Source organism: Neodiprion fabricii, chromosome 7 (genome assembly GCF_021155785.1).
Source record: "Neodiprion fabricii isolate iyNeoFabr1 chromosome 7, iyNeoFabr1.1, whole genome shotgun sequence".
Taxonomy (NCBI): Eukaryota; Metazoa; Arthropoda; class Insecta; order Hymenoptera; family Diprionidae; genus Neodiprion; species Neodiprion fabricii.
In genome coordinates this window covers 18,176,090-18,195,167 of record NC_060245.1, presented here as the reverse complement: position 1 = coordinate 18,195,167, position 19,078 = coordinate 18,176,090, and the positions used below count along the sequence as shown (strand labels likewise).

At 40.3% G+C, this 19,078-nt stretch overlaps 1 protein-coding gene across 8 annotated transcripts in view; it reads right to left on the bottom strand.

Moving 5' to 3' along the window:
- LOC124187193 (protein single-minded) overlaps positions 1-19,078 on the bottom strand; it is a 60,921-nt gene that overhangs the window by 19,951 nt on the left and 21,892 nt on the right. For 3 of the 8 annotated variants that reach the window (XM_046579545.1, XM_046579546.1, XM_046579548.1), the window contains exon 1: positions 2,945-3,289. The exons of 4 other annotated variants lie outside the window; for them this stretch is intronic. In XM_046579545.1, the coding sequence (XP_046435501.1) occupies positions 2,945-3,044 (100 nt within the window). In that variant the 5' untranslated portion in view covers positions 3,045-3,289. Of the gene's footprint in view, positions 1-2,944; positions 3,290-9,767; positions 9,874-19,078 lie in introns of those variants that run through there. One more of the 8 variants, XM_046579549.1, reaches the window with a different exon arrangement.

Below are 19,078 nucleotides of genomic sequence, written 5' to 3'. Positions count from 1 at the left end.
CGAGAAAATATGGACTTGGAAAAAGCTGCAATGAAAAAATTTATTGGTCAAAAGTTTCAACGATCCTTTTCCATCGTTCTGTCCTTCTACCCGGTGAAGTTGACTTTGAGTCAATCACGTTGAACCTCGAGTCAATGATGACAAAACGGGGGAGAGAGAGAGAGGCTGGACCCTGGGGGTGGAAAATCAATGCTGTAATAGCGGGAATGGCAGTGCCATCTACTTGCCTCGCCTGTACTTTATACGGCGTCAAATTTACCCTATCAGCATACAAGGTGAATTAACTTAACTGCGACACGGATTGTCGTCGTTTGCCTAATCGTCGCTTTGCCGATACACGACCCATTGCTATGTCTCATAATTGAACCTCGTACTAAACACGCAACTACAGGTACTTACCTCCGCAAATATATACGTTATTACACGCATTCTCATTCGGTCCAAGATCACGGATCGATATGGTCGATAAACCAAAGAAAAAATTGTGTACGATTAAATTTGAATATGCGTTTCATATTCAAATTTTCCTGATTTACACTTTTGGAAAACCATTCTGATCATTAGTTGTATACCTAAAATATGTAAATGATACGTCAAATCGAATATATATATATATGTATATGCGCAAGAATTGAGTTTGCCTGAAAAGTTGATGGGAAATGTATTATAAAAATGGAAAACCTTCTGCGGTGGTGGAAATTTCTCCTCGGTTATAATGACTCGACGAGACGCGTCGGGACTAATTTTACCGGACGAAGAAGCCAAGTCTACGATGGAAAACGCCACGAAGGGCGAGCGATAATATATACTGCACGGTTGTCGTACATGAAGTACCACAACGTTATTTCCCGCGAACGGTGTAGAGAAGCGTCGAGAAGAGACCATCCGCGGAGGTAGGTTGGTGGTAGGTACCTTCGCCATCGTTAAAACGAGCATTCTAACGACGAAGCTACGAAGAGATCCTTCTCTTCCTCTTCCGGATATGGAAATCGTCTGAATAATGGATTTTTCATCCGCGATAAATTTGCATTCTCACCTACACGTTCGCCTGAATAAGCATTCGACGGGGTGAAAAAGAAGAAAAAAAAAAATAAATAAAAAAATTGTTTATGAATTTTAATTACAAGTTTACAAGAGTCACTCAAGTTTTCACTAAGGATTACTCGTTCTTGGAATCTGTAAGGAAGGTATTTTACCTTTCAACTTGGAAAATAATTTACAGAAGTTATTGTAAAGCAATTAGGCACAAAATATCTTCCAATTAGATGTATATAGTTTCACGTTTAACGATATATTCCAATAAATACATATTTTATGTACGCGGCTTAATAGAAAATGGCAATAAACGAAAGTACGAGTGACGAAACAGGCTTGGAAGTAGAAAAATCTATTTTTTCTTACATTCGTTACTATTTTGCGGATACGACACATTGCGTTGAAAAGGACCGTGGACAATTATCTCGTCACTGACGTCACAGCTGAGGATGAGACGAATCCAACGAGCCCTCGTCAGCCGATTTCGGACCGCGGAGCCCGGAGATATCGCAGTTTGCAATTCGGGATTCGCTTCAGTTGCGCGATTGGGTTTACAGAGCGAGTTAGCTAGTCGCGCAACTCGCGCAACTCGCGCTACCCCTACGACTTGAAATCACGATATCTCGGGAACGGTAAGTCCAAAATCAATGTGCTTGGACTCGTTTAATTTGTCTGAACTTCAGCTACAACGTGAACAATAAGAATGTCGCCTCATATTCAAGAAAAACAGTTGCGATCATCGTTGCGATATCCGTAATCGCGATGTCGCATGTACGTAAGAACCGTTGCAGTTCTAGGGAAGCGGGTTGCAACGGGCTTTTAACAGTTCGGATTGTTTGAGGAGCGGTTAACCGAGCACGATAGTTGTAAAAAAAAAAAAAAAAATTGCAGGCAATGGCAGCGGCTTACCACGAAGCGGCAAACTCGTAGTCGGCAATCGTTTCGCGTTCTAGGAATAACTTACATAAGTCGGTGCAACATATCTACACCTACGTATAACACACGTACGAACGTGTAACATTATATATGGCGACATACACGAGGCACGCTGTCGTACCTAATTGCACCTTCGCTCGTGTGTAGAATCGCTTGTGTCGCAACATTCAACGCAAGCGCTTCTGCGCACGTGTGTAGAATAAGTATACGGGGCATTCCATGATATATCGATCGAGATTCTAAATCGATGTCTTAGATTGGTTTTAGAATTTTTTGTCCAATGAAAGTACGTGACGAAAAACGTAAACGCAATTATTTTCAAAATATCTCGACCCAGCGTATCTGAAGTATCGTTAAAAAACTTGAAAATAAAAGCCCACTTTATAAAATCTGAAAATATTCCCGAAAAATCTTACAAAGTGTAATAAAATTTTTGCGGATACCTGTTAGAAAATGGAGATTTCATAACTTCGGAATATAAATAAGAATAAAAAAAGCACTATTTTTGGATTGCACTTTTCAGGAAAATGAACATAAAAGCTTATTATAGTATCTCTCTGAATAAATTATTTTCGCCCCATGTGTAGACATTGTACTTTTCGCCACGTGTGGAAATGCGATACTTTACAGATACTTGTAATGAATAAGCAAACTCTAACAATTACTCCACATTCACCGAAGAGGTAGAGTTGTTTTTTTCGGTACGACGAAACGTGAACCGAGAACATTGCCAATATTATTTTTACTCCTGTCGATTGATCAATTTTTAATTTTTTTTTTTCTGTAAAAACTGCGCTAAAGCGCGAAACGTTCGTAAGTTGACGCGGGCATGATACGATTTAAATTTAAAATGCGTTCTGTCGGTGAGAGAAACCCGCCAGATCCTGTCACTGCCTCCGTTTGTCGAATACTTATTTCCGTCGACGCGATTCCCAAACTCGGTAAAAATAAAAAACGAGCGGTTATCGGGTACCTTTTTGAATCGTGTCGTCGACAGCCCGTCTCCTCTTCCACGTTTCGGCGTATGGATCGCTGGCCGACAGGCCAGCAGCCGTCCGAATCATTGGTCCCATTTCGATTGATTTTCTTGACGATTTTTGCGATATTTGAAATAACAGCAAAGTCAATCTCACGCATCGCAGAACTTGCGACAAGTCTCCCGCATAATTTCACACGCGACAAGGCGGTAAAACAAGATAGACGAAATTAAAACAACGACGCACGCAGCTTATTTTCCCGCCGCCAGTCAAAACTGACACCGAGAAATCGGGGTGGAAAAAGCAGCGCTCGCTCGCACCCCCGATCTCGACTGACTGACTGACTGACTGACGGTGCCACGACGTCAGGAAGAACTGACTGATTTCCTGAATGTACAATTCTTCTCTGCCCCACGTTGTCTCGGCGATGCTTGGTTGTATACCTATGTATATCACCTCCGGGTTGTAGGTAACACCCAGCACTCAACACCCTCACTTTAAGCCCCACCCTTCCCAGGGTCATTTAGAGGGGAACGCGGTGCCTCTCTCTCTCTCTCTCTCTCTCTCTCTGTCTCTCACTCACTCATTCACTCTATGTATCCATCCCGCTTACATGCCTCCGTAGCGTACTCGCACTTGTACACAGCTAGTGACTGCCTATGGGGTCGAGGGAAAATCCCAAGCCTGGGGAAATCCAGGAGGGGCGTAGATGGTCGAATCAAAGGGAAAGGCAATTGCTGGTGGCTGCACTGTTCCCCTGACGAGCGACCTTCCGACCGAACCCCCGTCGATAATCGGCAAGTCCTGCCGAGAAGGCCGCTGGGAAAGTCCCAACTCTTCAATGGACTAACTCGGGAACCTTGATTGTCAATTTCATTTCCAACCTTCAACTGGGGCAAGACCTCGAGTTCCAAATGAAACTGCTCGAGATCAGCTTCCAATGGTGTACGGAAATGTAGTTACTTTTTACCACCATTGGGAACCGTCAACGGAAGAGTGCATCCGTGATATGCGTAAACGGATCGAGGTTAGAAAAGATTAATCCCTCGTTGGATCTTGTCGGTATACGGTTATTCGGGAGTCTAAATGAAAGTAACTAAATTTCGCTCAACTTTAATCAACACTGAATATTTCCGAATGAAATCGTTGAATCGATGATTGGTATTGCCTCGTATAAAATTTTAACATTCTTAGTTGAGCTGCGATTCCTTTACGTCTCACTGTAGAAACCTTCAATGTTTTCAGGTTACCGATTTATTGTGTAATGAGAGAAGCTGTCAAAGAGGAAATATTCTATGCGTTTCCTGAGTCCGCTCTTGCGGTATAAGTCGACTAAAAATTTGGTTTGTGACAAGGTGAGGAAGAATCCGGCAAAAGTATGAACGTCAGATCTCATCCTACCACTGTAAAACTTCTCCATCGTTAACTCTGTGTGGAAAATCGTTGATCTCGTTGAATGAAAAATGTTTCATTGGAATAATTATCCGCATATCTCTACACGGGATTGGATTTAGTCGATGAAATTGCAAACCCATCGCACCGTGATGAATTCTTTAACGTTTTCGTCACTTCATTCCGTAACATCAGGTGCTGTATCATTCAAGAGGTTACTCGCTACAGGAGTTCGTATTATAACGAACAATTTTAACTAACGAACGATAGACATTTGCATTGTTTTACATCGCGCGTCTTGTTACGAACGGATGCCGGTTTGCATCGGTCATAGAAGTTTTGTTATTCATAAAGAAATTGTCGTAGACACCTGTGTCTAACTTGTCAATCGGACCAGACTTAGTCTAACTGTTTTTAAATTCAGGTTACAATACACGGTGTAAGGGAATTATCTGGAAAGATGTCTACCAATGTCTCGGGTCTGAACCTGCAGCGAGTATACCAAGTTGTCGTAAGCGAGGGAGGAAAAGCGCTTAATGGTGAGTTTGGACAGGCTGCAGGATTGCGGTGAACAGGTAGAGAAAAGCTTATCTTAATGCAAACCATGTGTTGCGAAGTGCGGGACATAAGCACGGAGGGTCAAACGGTCGTAACTAACGGTTTATTATACCAGTTTGGAAAATCTAGGTAACACGTGTTGGCAATGTAGAAGGTGCAGTCCATTTGCATTGTACTCTACAATAGACGTATTCAAACTTGCGACGCAGGTATTTTTACGCACTGAACCTGCCGCTAAGACCATCCTCATTGCACCGCGAGTGTCTGTTGGAATATCCCCACATCTGGTGTCCAGATGTGGCGTTTTAAAGGTATTTCGCACGCCAACAATGCCTTTAAACACTTGTTCCAACAGCTCTGAGCTACCTTCGCTTGTAAATTAATCTAGACGTTGTTTGTGGATTGGCTAAGTCGGTGACAGGTAGAAAAGGTCTCGGGACCTTTTTCCGATACGAGTATCAGGTGAAAAATTCTTACATAGATTTACATCTTTCTGTGGTAAATAAATGGACGGCTCTTTTTTGGAGTCGAAACTACATCGATTGCGGTAGAATTACCTACATAAACATATTGTAACTGTGACTCTCATTGTCGGATTTGTAAATCTTGCCACGATTGATGTAAATTTAACTGAAAAAAAAAGAAAAAAAACAATTCTGTCCATATATACAATGCAGGAGATGTAAAATCTACGATATTTTTTTTTTTCACTTCTCTCTCGGCACACGTTTCAGATTTTTATACATTTTCTTTTGTTTTTAGAAGACTATTCAAACTCTTTGAATATGTAAACAATTATTAACACGATGCTAAAGTAAAAAGTAAAAGTACGAAACGATAGTTCTTTTAAATTCAATTTGAGACAGTTTGAAATTGGATTTATTTTATTACGATCAAAGCCGTTGCGATGTCGGTCTGAGAATACAATACTTATTATTTATTTATTCGACTTATTTTTTATTTGAAAGGAGTAAACTTTCACGGAATCGAGTGAATCGAGGCCCGATTAACGGAGACTTCGTAGAGAAATGTGACCTTATTTTAGAGCTGAGAAATTCGAAATTCCGACTGTAGGTACGAGGAGGATTCGGTGGGTGGAATTTGTTCCTACCTACCCGTTTCCTGTGTTTTGTCAAGTGTCGAAAGGCCGCTAAGCCGCTGCCGCATAAACATTGACGAAACAACGCGCCGTAATGTGAATCATTCTGTATACCCATGGAATTATTTCATACAACAACAACGGTTTGACATACCGTTGGGTGAATTGGCGAGGCTGGATTTTGCGATTTTACTCTCGATAATTTGCCCTTTTCGCAAAATCACAATTTCGCAATTTTCGGATCGTCCGAAACCCGGTGTCAGAGTTTAACGTTCAACTTTTTCACGGAAATCAATTTGTCGATGTATTTCGGAAAAAATTTTCTCGTCGGAACGCAATATTTTGTTATAAATGGAAAAATTAATTAAATAATTGGCTCGAAGTTACAAAAAAATTTAATTGAATATAATATAGATACTTGTAAATACGAAATCTCGATTTTAATTTAGTCTATTTAATGAAATAATACTGTTTTAACGGTGTCATCAAAATATTGAACAACCTTTGGTAGATTCAACTAACAATAAATCGTTTCATATAGTTCGCTAAATCTATTCGGTGGATAAAGGTTAGTCAAATTTACGAAATCACGAGAGCTATCAATTGATTATAGCTACCAAATAATATGTTAAATCGTAAATCTACAAAAATCAAAATTTATCCAAGTGTCAAAATAGCCTCTGTAACGCGTTGAAAATCCTTTCTCGCAAGAGAAGTAATACGAGCAGTTATTGGAAGGGACTCCAGGCATCTGTCTGGTATAATCGGTAGAACTAAATCATTCGTGATCCAACATCATTAAATCATTTTTTCAGTTACAACAACTGAACAATTATTTATCAACATTTACAAAATGATTTCACTGCGTAGATCTGATTTCGCATTCTCAACAGAATCTATGGAATTGTGGTGCGAAACCTTTTCTCGGACATTGATCAAACATTTTGCTTTCTGCGCGCTGTAAAATCAACTGAACTTTTTTGTTCCGTCAAAACAACGTTTGCTCGAGTCTGTGTTAACCCTGAAATTTTTTTGCCAGGACCAAATTTTAATCATTACAACCAAATTTTTCACCGAATGTACTCGTCTCTTGTACACTCAATCCGTTTAAAGTATTTCTGCTGCTGCAAAGCAGGGGTTTTTTTTTGTTCTTTGAAAATTCTGTCAAGTTAACGTTAACTTCAGTCTCGTTCAAATTTACCGATCAGCTAATTTTTTTTTGGTTTCGAATCAATCCTGATAATTAATATTCGCGAACTTTTCGATACTTTATCCGACGTGAGGAAGCTCGATGTTACAAAAACTACGTAAACCATTGCAAAATCGAACCCTCTAACGACTTTTAATGAATTCTCGCGGAACTTTGCTCCTAAAATTGTGAAACATTACCGCATAATATATATTTGTAGATCTTAAAAAATCCTTGACGTCGCTTAGCGTTAGTTTAAAAATCATTCGACGTATGTATCTAGTGAAATTATTTGAAATTGTTACGAATTTATGGACGTCGTGAAAAGTTGCGTAAAAATTTGGCGTTATACGATAAAATCGTTTAAAATTATTTGGGATCCTTTCGCGTCTTCCGTAACCATTGAAATTATTCCAAATCGTATTACATCTTTAAAATCCATTCGAATCTTTCAAAACCCGTAAATTCTTATACGAAATTTGTTTGATCGATATCAACAAATCACTCTCATTCGATCGTCACCGATTTTCCTCTGCATAAACTAACGTCTTAAGGTAGTTCCAACCATACGAGAATTAACATTCAGTTTTCGGTGAAATTTGTCAATTCAATGGATTTCCGTGATTCGATCGCCAGATTAAAATTTTTTCACCTATAAAATTTACAATATTCTGGATATCCGAAGAATGGAGCGAAGTGCGAAGTAGAAGAAAAAAAAAAAAAAAAAAGAATAAAACGGGATGTACATAATCGAAGCATTGAGAATTGGTGAAAAAGTTTCGTGACCGTTGAATGAAGACTCTGGAAATGGTTTTCGGTGAAGAATTATCCCGAAAAATGAACGGAAGTTAAAAATTCATCTCCGCCATTGAGTCGGTCATGAAAAATTTGTTAAACGGTCGTAAGAAGGTCGACGGCGGGGGTGATTTTGGGGCGTTCGTGACCAGCTCAATGCGTCGTGAAAACTGAAATTCCGGCACGAGGCACGACTCGGCAACCAGCGAACGGATTAGCTCCGTTTCCGCCGCATATTTTCACTCGTTTTTCTATGAGAGCGATCTTCCAGCCTCTCGTTGAAGCTTTCCGTGCAAGCTGCGAGGGGTGGAGTCGGGATGTTTTCCTTGCTCCGACGATGCATCATTTTCAAGACAATCAAACACACCCCCGACTGTCTTCTCCGAAAGACTCGGGATTATTCCGATATTCACTCACTGACTTTTATTTTTCTGTGCCGTAACCCAACACCCCCAATTTTTGTGACCGCGCGTTTCAACGCTTCGTAATCTAGGTCAGGAATTCCGTGTAGAGTGTTACGGGGATTTCGGAACCCGTGAAAATAACAAGAAAAAAAAAAAAACTTGTTACGTCATCGTAACGGGGCGGTTTATATGCCAACTTGAAGAACGTATAAAAATGAACGTCTATTATTGACTTACAAAGATTCTTTATTTTAGCTCTCTTTTGCTATATTCTTTTTCGATTTCGTTATCGAACAAGGCAATTTTTTGTTGCGCGTGAGGAGAGGAGAAATCATTTAGCATCGATAGAATTCCCACGACTTGAGATCATCTGTCTTTTTCGATCGACGAACGGAGGGATGAATTGATTTAAGATATCTTGGCGCAGATAACGCGCACCTCAGATTCATCGACAGATTATATTCGATCGATCGACGCTTCTCGTTGCGCACTCGCGACGATACGGGACCCGACAATCCTGCAGGTCCTTGATTCTTGAAGCTAGTTTTTGTCGCGAGGATCGGAAAATATTCTCATCCTACGAACGATCGACGGAAAATATACGCCTGTAATTAAATGCGAGTTGATCGGAAAAAAAATTTGAACGTGCGGAAAGTTTTTCAACGATCCGACCGACGAATGAAATTTTCAACGACTCGACGTTTGAATAATAAATATCAATGTAAACGCAACGTTCATTTTATATTACGGTTTCAAAAATCATTAATCTTCTTCGTTTCGGATCACAACGCAATCGATACCCTACAAAATCGTATCTGTTACAGAATTTCACTTTCACGATATTCGGAGCAACGAATGATTTTCGCGTTAAAACTCTTGCGGTGTTTTTTTCTTCTTCTTCTACCGCAACGAATCTCAAATTTCATACGCAAAAATTCACGACGTTTGCTCTCGTCGTGGCAAATTAAATTAGCTACTCTAGACGGACAATTTTGTCGATAAATAATCAATCATCTTAATTCGCAATAGGGTATATGTTTTACTGTCACTTGTCGACCGGTTTGATCTCAGAGAATTTCTATTCTCATCAGCGAAGATTTGCTCCGGTCTCACTGAGAAAAATTTCATTTCTCACAGTGTCTAGAAAAATTCCGTAAAACAGGTATCGTTAAAAAAACTGTTCGTTGTAACCGTTTTGCGCTGTCGTCGATCCTTTTTTGGCTATTGCAACGCAAAATCAGTTTGCCAAGTTTTTTTCAGTGCTGAGTATCATTGGTCTCAAACCAATGAAAATGAAACAAGTTAAACAATATCAAGAGAACCTCTCGATGTAACAACAACAATAATAACACAAGACGCCGAGGTTTTGCATGCGTACGTACCCATATACAGTTATAATAGGAGAGCTTCCGAATAATAGCTGAAAGACTAGGCGGTGGTTGGTGGTTGACGCTGTGACGTAAGATATTATACAGCCAAGGCCTAAATTATTAGCATACTTCGTGTCCCAGCATCCCTTGCGCAGTTTATGTCTTCCCGCGGAGTACGTATAGTAAGGATGGCATCCCGTGGGAGAGGGGGGCGGGGGCGTCGCCTTATATATATATATATATATATATATATATGTATATGTATATGTATTACGACACCGACCCTTTGAAAGAACAAACATCCGAAATAAGCCCTTTCTTCTCCATTCCCGAGGCTGAGAAATCCAATTTGCTGTTTGCCACTTCGGGGTAGCGTCAGATTATATATGAAGAATTAAACGCCGACGATTATAATTATCAGCCCGAATAATAATTCTCCCGGTACGTTTGAAGAGGATCTCAGCAAGACGAAGTCGACAAACCAACCACCCTTACTCTCGAACTCAGTTCGGATGAATCGGAATTGGGTCGACGACGATTTTTTTTTTTTTTTTTTCTTCTTTTCTTTTTCCGTTTTCAACGAAAAACGTTTAACATGTTTTTATTTTTTTTTTAACCCGAAATATGCAAGTAAAACAATTCGTACGGAAAATTAAACCCGATCAAATTCTTCGGATCACAACTTTTCGTAATTCTGGTCAACGGATTTCTTTCAATAAACTACCAGCGTCTTTCGTGTTCAAACATTTTTCAAGACAGTCTTACAAGATTCGTATTTCAAAGCTTGTTGAAAAACTCAACTTAACCGAAGTATCGTACACTGTGATTCGCCATGAGTTTTTAGATCAGTTTTCAGCGATTAAAATCTTACGAACGTAAGAATGTTAAGGACTGTTGAAAAATTGATTTTGAAAAGAAAAAAAAAAAAAAAACAAATTGTTGAAATACCGTTAAGGATAATATCGAAAAAATATTAAACGCTTTAAGCTACACTTCGGACAAAATTGTGCAACTTTTTTTTTTTTCCTTATCGAACGTGTGCGTGACAGATTTTTTTTTTTTTTTTTTTCATTTCCCCACCACGGATACGCGTTACATACAGACTCGGTGAATGTAAATACAACTTGTAATATATGAACCTTCGCATTTTGCACCCAGTTGTCATTCTCGTCGCGCATGCCGCGGATTTACGCTATGAAAACATTCGAACGAACGCGTAAATCTCTTCAAATATTGTTTCGCAGCTCTTCTACCGTTGCACGTCCTCGCGTTCTCCAGTCGCGTGTACAAAATCTGCGAGCTCATATATAGTTATATGTTTGTTTAAAAAACTACCGTAGATCACGCACGCTCCTCTACGTATACATACGTATTTATTTACATACCTCCGTACATGTGTACAGTAGATTCGCTGTATCTACTCGGTGGAGAGACGAAAGAAAAAAACAATAAAAGAATAAAGTAAACGATACCAACAACGATTAAAATAAATAATTCGGCCAATCTTACCACACCGTTGAAAATCGTCGTAGGAAATTGATTTTCTTCTCTATAAAATTTTCGATTCGCTCTGCAAGCGTTCAAAGTATACAGGAATGGGCGATGCGTAATTTTCTGTCGATGTTTTTTCACCGTTCGATTAATTGTTTGTTTTTTTATTTTTTTTCATTCAAGTCCTTTTCTTTCGCTAATTTTGTGATATTGTATGATTTTTTTTTGAAAGTTTATCGATTCGTGTAATCGATTATTTTCTGAACATCGCCCATCCCAGGTTCAAAGTATCGACGAATCTTAGAAATTGTCAATATTTTACTTGAGAGCTTGCATTTTTTCGCCGAACGGATGTTCGAACTTAAAATCTAAGATAAACCTCGTCGTCGCGACGTTCCATCTCCTCAGTATCTTTGGTGACTCCGGTACCGAATTACGTCACTCGATGAATTCGTCGAAATATCATTGAGCAAGCGTGTCGCAAAGAAGGCGAGAGCATGTAGCTGAGCACCAACCATTGGCCAGAAGTGCATATCTACAGTCGCAAAAGCAACCGTTGAAGCTATTTACTTAATATGCAATTAGTTCAAGGGACGAAGTAACACGAGCCGTTGTTGCAGAGGTTTGCAATTAGTCAGCTCCGGAGAGCAGAACTCCGGGAGAATGTGAGAGAGAGAGAGAGAGAGTGAGAGAGCCGTACCTACAATATGCGGAGGAACTCGAAACGTCGACTATACTCCAAGTGAAGCATGGAGTCAAAATCCGCATACACGACCTCGGTCTTGTTTGTTGCAGTTTATGCAGCGCCCGATATTGTGGGCAGAGTTCGTTATACAAGCTTAGAACGCGGTTTAAAATATTGAGCAAAATGTACGTGCGAATGTATAAAAACTCATACTTGATACAACCGTGCTTCAGGCCTGCCAAGTACGATCCACGGAGTTCGGAACACGGGGCGCGTAATGTGTCGTCTACATCAGCCAACATGCCAACATACTCGTTCGGGGCCCCAATCCTCAGATACGACTGCGACCAGTCAGCAAAAGAGGGCATTGTGTCGCGTCAGCGTAACGTCAAGAACCGTAAAGCAATACGCGGCCCTCTCCATCCTCCCCCTCTTCACTCCTCCGAGCTCCTCCGTTATGGTGCTCTCATAGTCCGGTAGGGACATCAAGGTGGCCAAGGAGGAACAGAGACTTCGACGAACGATTGCATTGCCGTAGAGACGGTTGAGAAAGACCCAACGATAGGAACACGCATCGTCGAATGGATGAAACGATGCGGAAACCAAGTGGAAATGTTTAGCGTCTACGTTTGATACTGCCAAGGTTCGTGTCGACTTAGTTTGAAGGAAACCGAAGCTAGAGATCCTACATCCTGACCATCTTGCTTCGAAAAATTTAAGAACGAACCACGCGTTGAACCTCCAACTCGCTAAAGGTTCAAGTGCCAAACCTTACTTTGGCGCTATTGGTAGAGGATTGAAACTATTTCGATGATGTTCGATTTACTGCTCCCACATCGGACCTGTAACTCCGTCTCTATAGATACATTCACGGCCATTTCGACATTTTTGTATACTCAATCAGAATCAATCAGAATCGATGGACCTTCATCAACGGGGTAAGATTTTTAGCGTTAAAGGAGGATTTCAGGCAACCAGGTTTAACTCTAATTCGGAAGGGTTAGAGGAGGTTCTAAACAGCCCCCACCTTGAGCTTAAACTTAACAATTAGTAAATCGGGATATTGAACATGCTTTACTATCTTCAAACGTTTGAAGTTACAGGTAGTAGAAGTAGGACGTTAAACGTCGACTTGGAAAGCAGAACATTTTGGCAGATCATGATTCACACGAACACCGAGTACGATCAACGTGGTTTGACGGATGTCAAAAGCGACAGTGGCTGCTAATTAGCGCACTTAAAAATTGGCACTGCTGGATATTCGTTATTGTTTACGATGTACGGTTGGTGACCAAGTGAACAAATACTTGTGGGTCATACGTGCAGTCGTACAAGGTGCACAAAGCTTGCACACGTACACATACGACGCAAATATCTCGACGAGATTTGTCACAGTGAACCAGAGGAGGAAGGAAGGATGGCGGAGGGGTTTGGGGGGCGAGAAGGCAGGCAGGTTGATGGGTTTGCCAGGGTTTATTGATCACGAATTCGAGCCTGTGTTTAGACGCCTGGTGCACGGTTGAAACCCGAGTCTCTCCAGTCTCAGGAGGCAACAGCCGGACCAAATCAAAAATGCCCGCATGTTTACAAGCGTGTGCGTTAAAACATGAGCGCGTTCTCTTTTAGCTACGATGGCACGGCTCGACGACATCCGTCGTCGATGATCAGAACTCGGAAGCCTTTCATTGCCAGTGGCTTTGATCCAAGGTGAGGACGAGGAAGGCTTAAGGGGGTTGTATTTAGTCAGCATTTTTCAAAAGACGATTGTTTTTCTTTTTTTATTTCATTCTCGTACGCTGAGAAAAATTTCATTTGTTACAGTGACTAGAAAAATTCAGTAATACAGGTATCGTTAAAAATACTGTTTGAATATTGTTGGAATTACGAAAAACGAGGTACGCGTAAACGTTTTGCGCTATCGTCGATCCTTTTTTGATAATTGCAACGCAAAATCAGTATGTGACGTTTATTCTACTTATTTAGTCAATCGAGGCTTCAACGTCAATTTATTCTTGCACGAGCGTTAAATTTTCGCAACAGTTAGAAGAAAATATAGCAGGAGTGATCGCAATGAGAAAGAATAGCAACGGATGATAGACTTTCCGGTGACGGCTAGAAAACTAATTTCCATTTTCTACCTAGAACTATGTTTTTCGATCGTGGTAAAAAATGAAAATATTTAAGGACCGAGCTGTAACCGGAACTAAATATTTCTCTCAGTGTAATGTAAATGCATCCGAGTATATTAGGGTGGTCCTTGTTTAGGGCGTTGACGAATTTTCACCGCCCCATCACCGAAATCAATTTCAAATCATTTGAAAAGAGTCGCCAAATTTTTTCAGATTCTCACAGCAAGTCTGAGATAGCCCGGATTGTGATCGAAGTTTCTTACGGAAATGACGTGAGAAAAACTTTTTTTCGCACTATATATTTTATCGTGAAAGTAATAATGTTCCAAAAAAATCTGCAACTGCGAGGTTTCAGTCGGCGTTGGCGACGCTGTATGAAAAAAAATAGACATCATCGTACGAGGCAATCTAGACGAATTGCACTTCCTCTGAATAAAAGAAGAAAGTCAGGTTTCGTGGTTGTGCAATTCGTCTAGATTGCCTCGTACGATGATGTGTATTTTTTCCCAGACAGTAGCACTAATTCTCACCAAAATCTCGCGGTTACAGATTATTTGGAACATTGTCACTCTTGCAATAAAATATATACCGAGAGAAAAAGTTTTACCCATGTTAATTTCCGTAAGAAACTTCGATCACAATGCGGACCATCTTAGATTCGATGTAAAAATCTGAAAAAATTAGGCGATTGTTTTCGAATTGTTTGAAGTTGATTTGGAGGATAGTCTGCTAAAAATTCGTCAACACCCTGAATAAGGACCACCTTAGAGTATATGCACAGAAAGTTTCATGTCGATCCGACAAATATTCTCCAAGTTACGCGCACGTTTGCAAAGACGCCACGGAGCGTTTGAAAGTGCTTTTGAAACTGTGAACGCCATTTTCTCGAAACCATGTTTTCAAAGTCGGTGAGCAAGATAGTTTGGAAACGGCTTAACCGATCGGTATCAAATTTTAACACCAGCTTTGTAAATATATTTTTCAATCCTTGATCGAAGGTTTTTTCTTGCCGATAAATATTTTGCATTTTTAAACAAATTAAGGGAAACATTTTTATGGATAATCGATTTTTTTTTTTTTGTGAAGCCACCGTTTTGGTAACAATTAACATTTTTAGCAGCTTTAAAATCATTGTTTTTACAAATAAAAAATATCAGAACGAAGTTCAACGTTCCCCCCCCCCCCAATATGTATATGAATTTTTATATTAATAAATTGAAATGTCTCTTCGTGATAAATTCTTAAAAAATCGCTTGTTTTCGGCCCACTGACTAGCTATAACCCCTCAAGCTGCCACAAAGAATGAAACACTGTCTCGAAAAATCGCCGGTTCTTGACGAATGAAAGAAATTCTTTTTTCGCAATGGAGAAACGTTCCGTGTCACTTCAGATCCAATTAAGAATCGTCTAAGGTTACCGTACACCATGTTTTTTTTTAGTCATTGTGGTCAATTTTCGGCCATACCTACCACAGATTGAACTACGCATTAAATACGATCCTCAAGTACCTGGTACTGTAAGGTTACCAAAGCCGATACATCGTAGATTTAAAAATGAACAGAAATTTCTCATTCGTCGATTCATTGGTTTGTCAACTATACCCTTAGAGTACGACACCCTAACTGATTCCTTGAAACAATTGACAAACCAATAAATCGATGACGGTGAGACGATCTTTGGACTCACGATATGGGATGAGTGAGAAATTTCTGTTTGTTTTTAAATCAGGATGAACAACGAAGTGGATGGATCGGAATTTTATCGGTTCACATGATTTCGCGCTTTCTGGTATTGAGAGACTGGATCCAAATCCCGACTAACAAAAACTGTTTAAAAATATCCATCGAACATCCGTAAAACGTCTAAAGATGCGTTCCTTGACCATTCGATGGTTAAATTTCTTAATTCCAAGAAACGTATAATATACGATACGATGAAGAATGTTTTATGGATTGGACTGTGAAAAAGTGTGATGTCAAGGTGATCCAGTGTGTACTAAAACACTCTGCAAAAATACTTGCGTTCGATTGAGAAAGCCAGCATCAAACATGGTTACAGACTTGGATCGACGTCGGATTGTATGGTCTACAAAAGTCCGAACCTTAAACACATCTCGACACCTAATAAAGTGTATAAAACATCAACACCGCGTCGCAGATGCCCGTAATTTGGTTAAAGCGAATGTCAGAGGTACGTGTGACATCTGTCCAAGCGAAGAAAGAGAGAGAGAGAGAGAATCAGAGAGGGAGAGAATTAGGCAGGGTAGAATAAGTGTGAGCGATAAATTTAATCCGGAGTTTTCTGGGCCCTCGAGTAATGGGCCTGATCACAAACAACAATTAGCAGAATTACAATCGGTATAACTGCGTAGCTGTTCCAGGCAACCCCTCGTGACCGAATCTCGACGATTCTCCCGGAGCTGATGCGGGATTATCGGAGGGTTGGGATCGGGATGTGAAAGCATTGCGGAGCGGGAATCTCGGGCGAATCAAACTTCTCTCCCTTGTTCTGCGACCCCGGACGACGTGGCCGAGCCCGGAGCGAGGCGAGAGAGAAAGAGAGAAAGAGAGAGAGAGAGAGAGAGAGAGAGAGAGAGGGAGAGGGAGGGAGACGGGGATGGAGAGGGAGACCCACCAACGGGTGGAGCCCTTCGGCTTCGGTACCCAACCTCGACAGCCCTTAGCTCGGCACTTCACCCTGACGTTAAGTGTGACTGATCGGTGTACCGCTGTACGAATATCCAAAATGGCGCAAGCCGCCCTGCGTAAACGGACCTTCGGGGTGGGTTGTAGGTATGCCACCTCCGGGTGTAAGCATGCCCGGGGAATGGAAATCCGGATATTTAGTGGACCTACCGAGGTGACGGAGGACCCCGTTTCCATCGTCCCTGCGGCCTTTATACGCGACGAACGGCGTGTTCGAGAAGGGTGGTAGGGGGGAGGGGTGTCTTTTCTACCTTCGGTTTCAACCAGACAAACCATTTTTTCTATATGTTGGGCGAGAGACCAAAGTCCTGTATATGTATAGGTGCGGGTGAAAGATGAGAAAAACTAAAAATCATAACGGTCGGAATTCCGAACGTAAATATGTATGTATGCATCGAAAACTCACAATCACGAAAGAAGAAAGTGACGAATCTTCGTTAAGACAGAAACAATGGAAATAGAATATAAAAGTATCGGAATTTGTGAAGTTATAAAATTTTGAATACACAACCGGTAAAAATTCCGAAAGACCGTTGGCAGAATGAGGCAAATGCGATTGCTCGCGAACACAAATGAAATAACCTTCGGATTGATCGTAAAGTAGAATTTTCATCTGTTCGAATTCGTAAATGCGAAGGATCAAGAATCAGAACGGTTGGAACTCCGAGTAGTTGTCTCGTGGAAGGCTCGGAATATAGAATTGCGGTATATCGGAATCGTCGGAACGAAGAGTCGCGATATATGAGAAGAGTCAATAACTCGTATCACATTAGAAGCCAAGAAATACAAGCTTATGACATCAAAAGTGGTATTCAATCTTTTAATGAGATAAAAATATTGCAGAATTTTTTCGATCCTGTGTATACAATATTTCACGATTCAAAATAGATTAGTTGGATAGACTCGGAATGTGAAATTCGGGTGGCAAGCCATCTATACGGTTACTTTCGGAATACCGATCGTTCCGAATCGTACGATTCCGAATAACGACCCTTCTACATTCTGGATATCCGTTTTCCGCCGTTGTTGAGCACATTTCATCGAAAAATTGTTTGATTAATTTCATAAGAAATATCGTTTAGTTCGTTGTATCGAAATTGTGGTTTTCTGTTTCTTATTGTTATGCTTTTTTTTTTGTTTTTTTGTTTTTTTTTTATGCAAACGCTTCGTATTTCGCGTTCAAATTTTTGGATTCAACGAACTCGAAAACATAATATTAACCGAAAACCATCCCGAGCAGCCGAAGTGAAATATTTTTTTTTTTTTTCTTTCTCAGTGTCCAGACCCGTGTCATGGAGATCGTTACGAAAAGCTCAAACTTTCCGCGAGCTGCGATGAAACAACAACCCCCGGAATTTATCACGCCAAGTTTCCTTTTACCCGCATCGTTTATTCCGTCGAATCACGTGCCTAAAACAAATCCGCGTCAATCAGTTTTATCGGTAATCGCGCTGTTTTTGTGCTTCTAATTTTTTTTTTTTTTATTTTGTTTTCTTTATCCCGCGATAGCGCGAAACGTGCAAATGTAACCGAAATGCACGTACGACAGCTGTTTTAAGATATTGGCGCAACGTGATATAACGACGTATGTTATTTGTTATTGTAAGAAGTAACAAAACATCCGTATATACATGTGTATATTAAAAATATATGCAAGACTGTGCGGAGATCAATAATAATAAGAGTTACGTGTCGGAACTTGAAGGCTGAAAGAACCGAAGCTTTTGCCGCTAATCTCGGTTATCTCTCGGCTCTTTTGCAATGTTTCGTGCAAAAATGGACAATTTCAACACGGCCATGTTTTTCTCTATGGCACGTTCTTTGCCAGCGTGATGTCACCTTCCTATGACTGACTGACATCTTTCTCTCTCGCTCTCTCTCTCTCTCTTTTTGTCGAGGTCGAGCAGAATGCCTTTGGCTCATGCAGGCACGTGATCCATACGGTATGGATCGTGGATCAATTAAGGAATCGTTTCAGGGAACTCGAAATTTTAACTACTAACTTGGTCGAAGATAACTACTTGATTTGAAAAGTGTAAGTGGAAGAATGTTTGAAACATTGAGTCGGGGGATTACTCACATCCTTAATTTCGAGAGAATTAAAGATCGTTATAAAGCGTACCGAGAAATACTCGAAGAGGAAATGATTTTGAAGACTTTGAGTCATAGTGGTAATAACAATTTTTAACACCTGTTTCATTATTATACAAATTTTTTGTATAATTATAGACCTTTGAAAAAATATTTCTTTGACGTTTTTTGCTATTTCTTACAGTATATATGCTAATAAGTTTTCAATACTCGAGAATAATT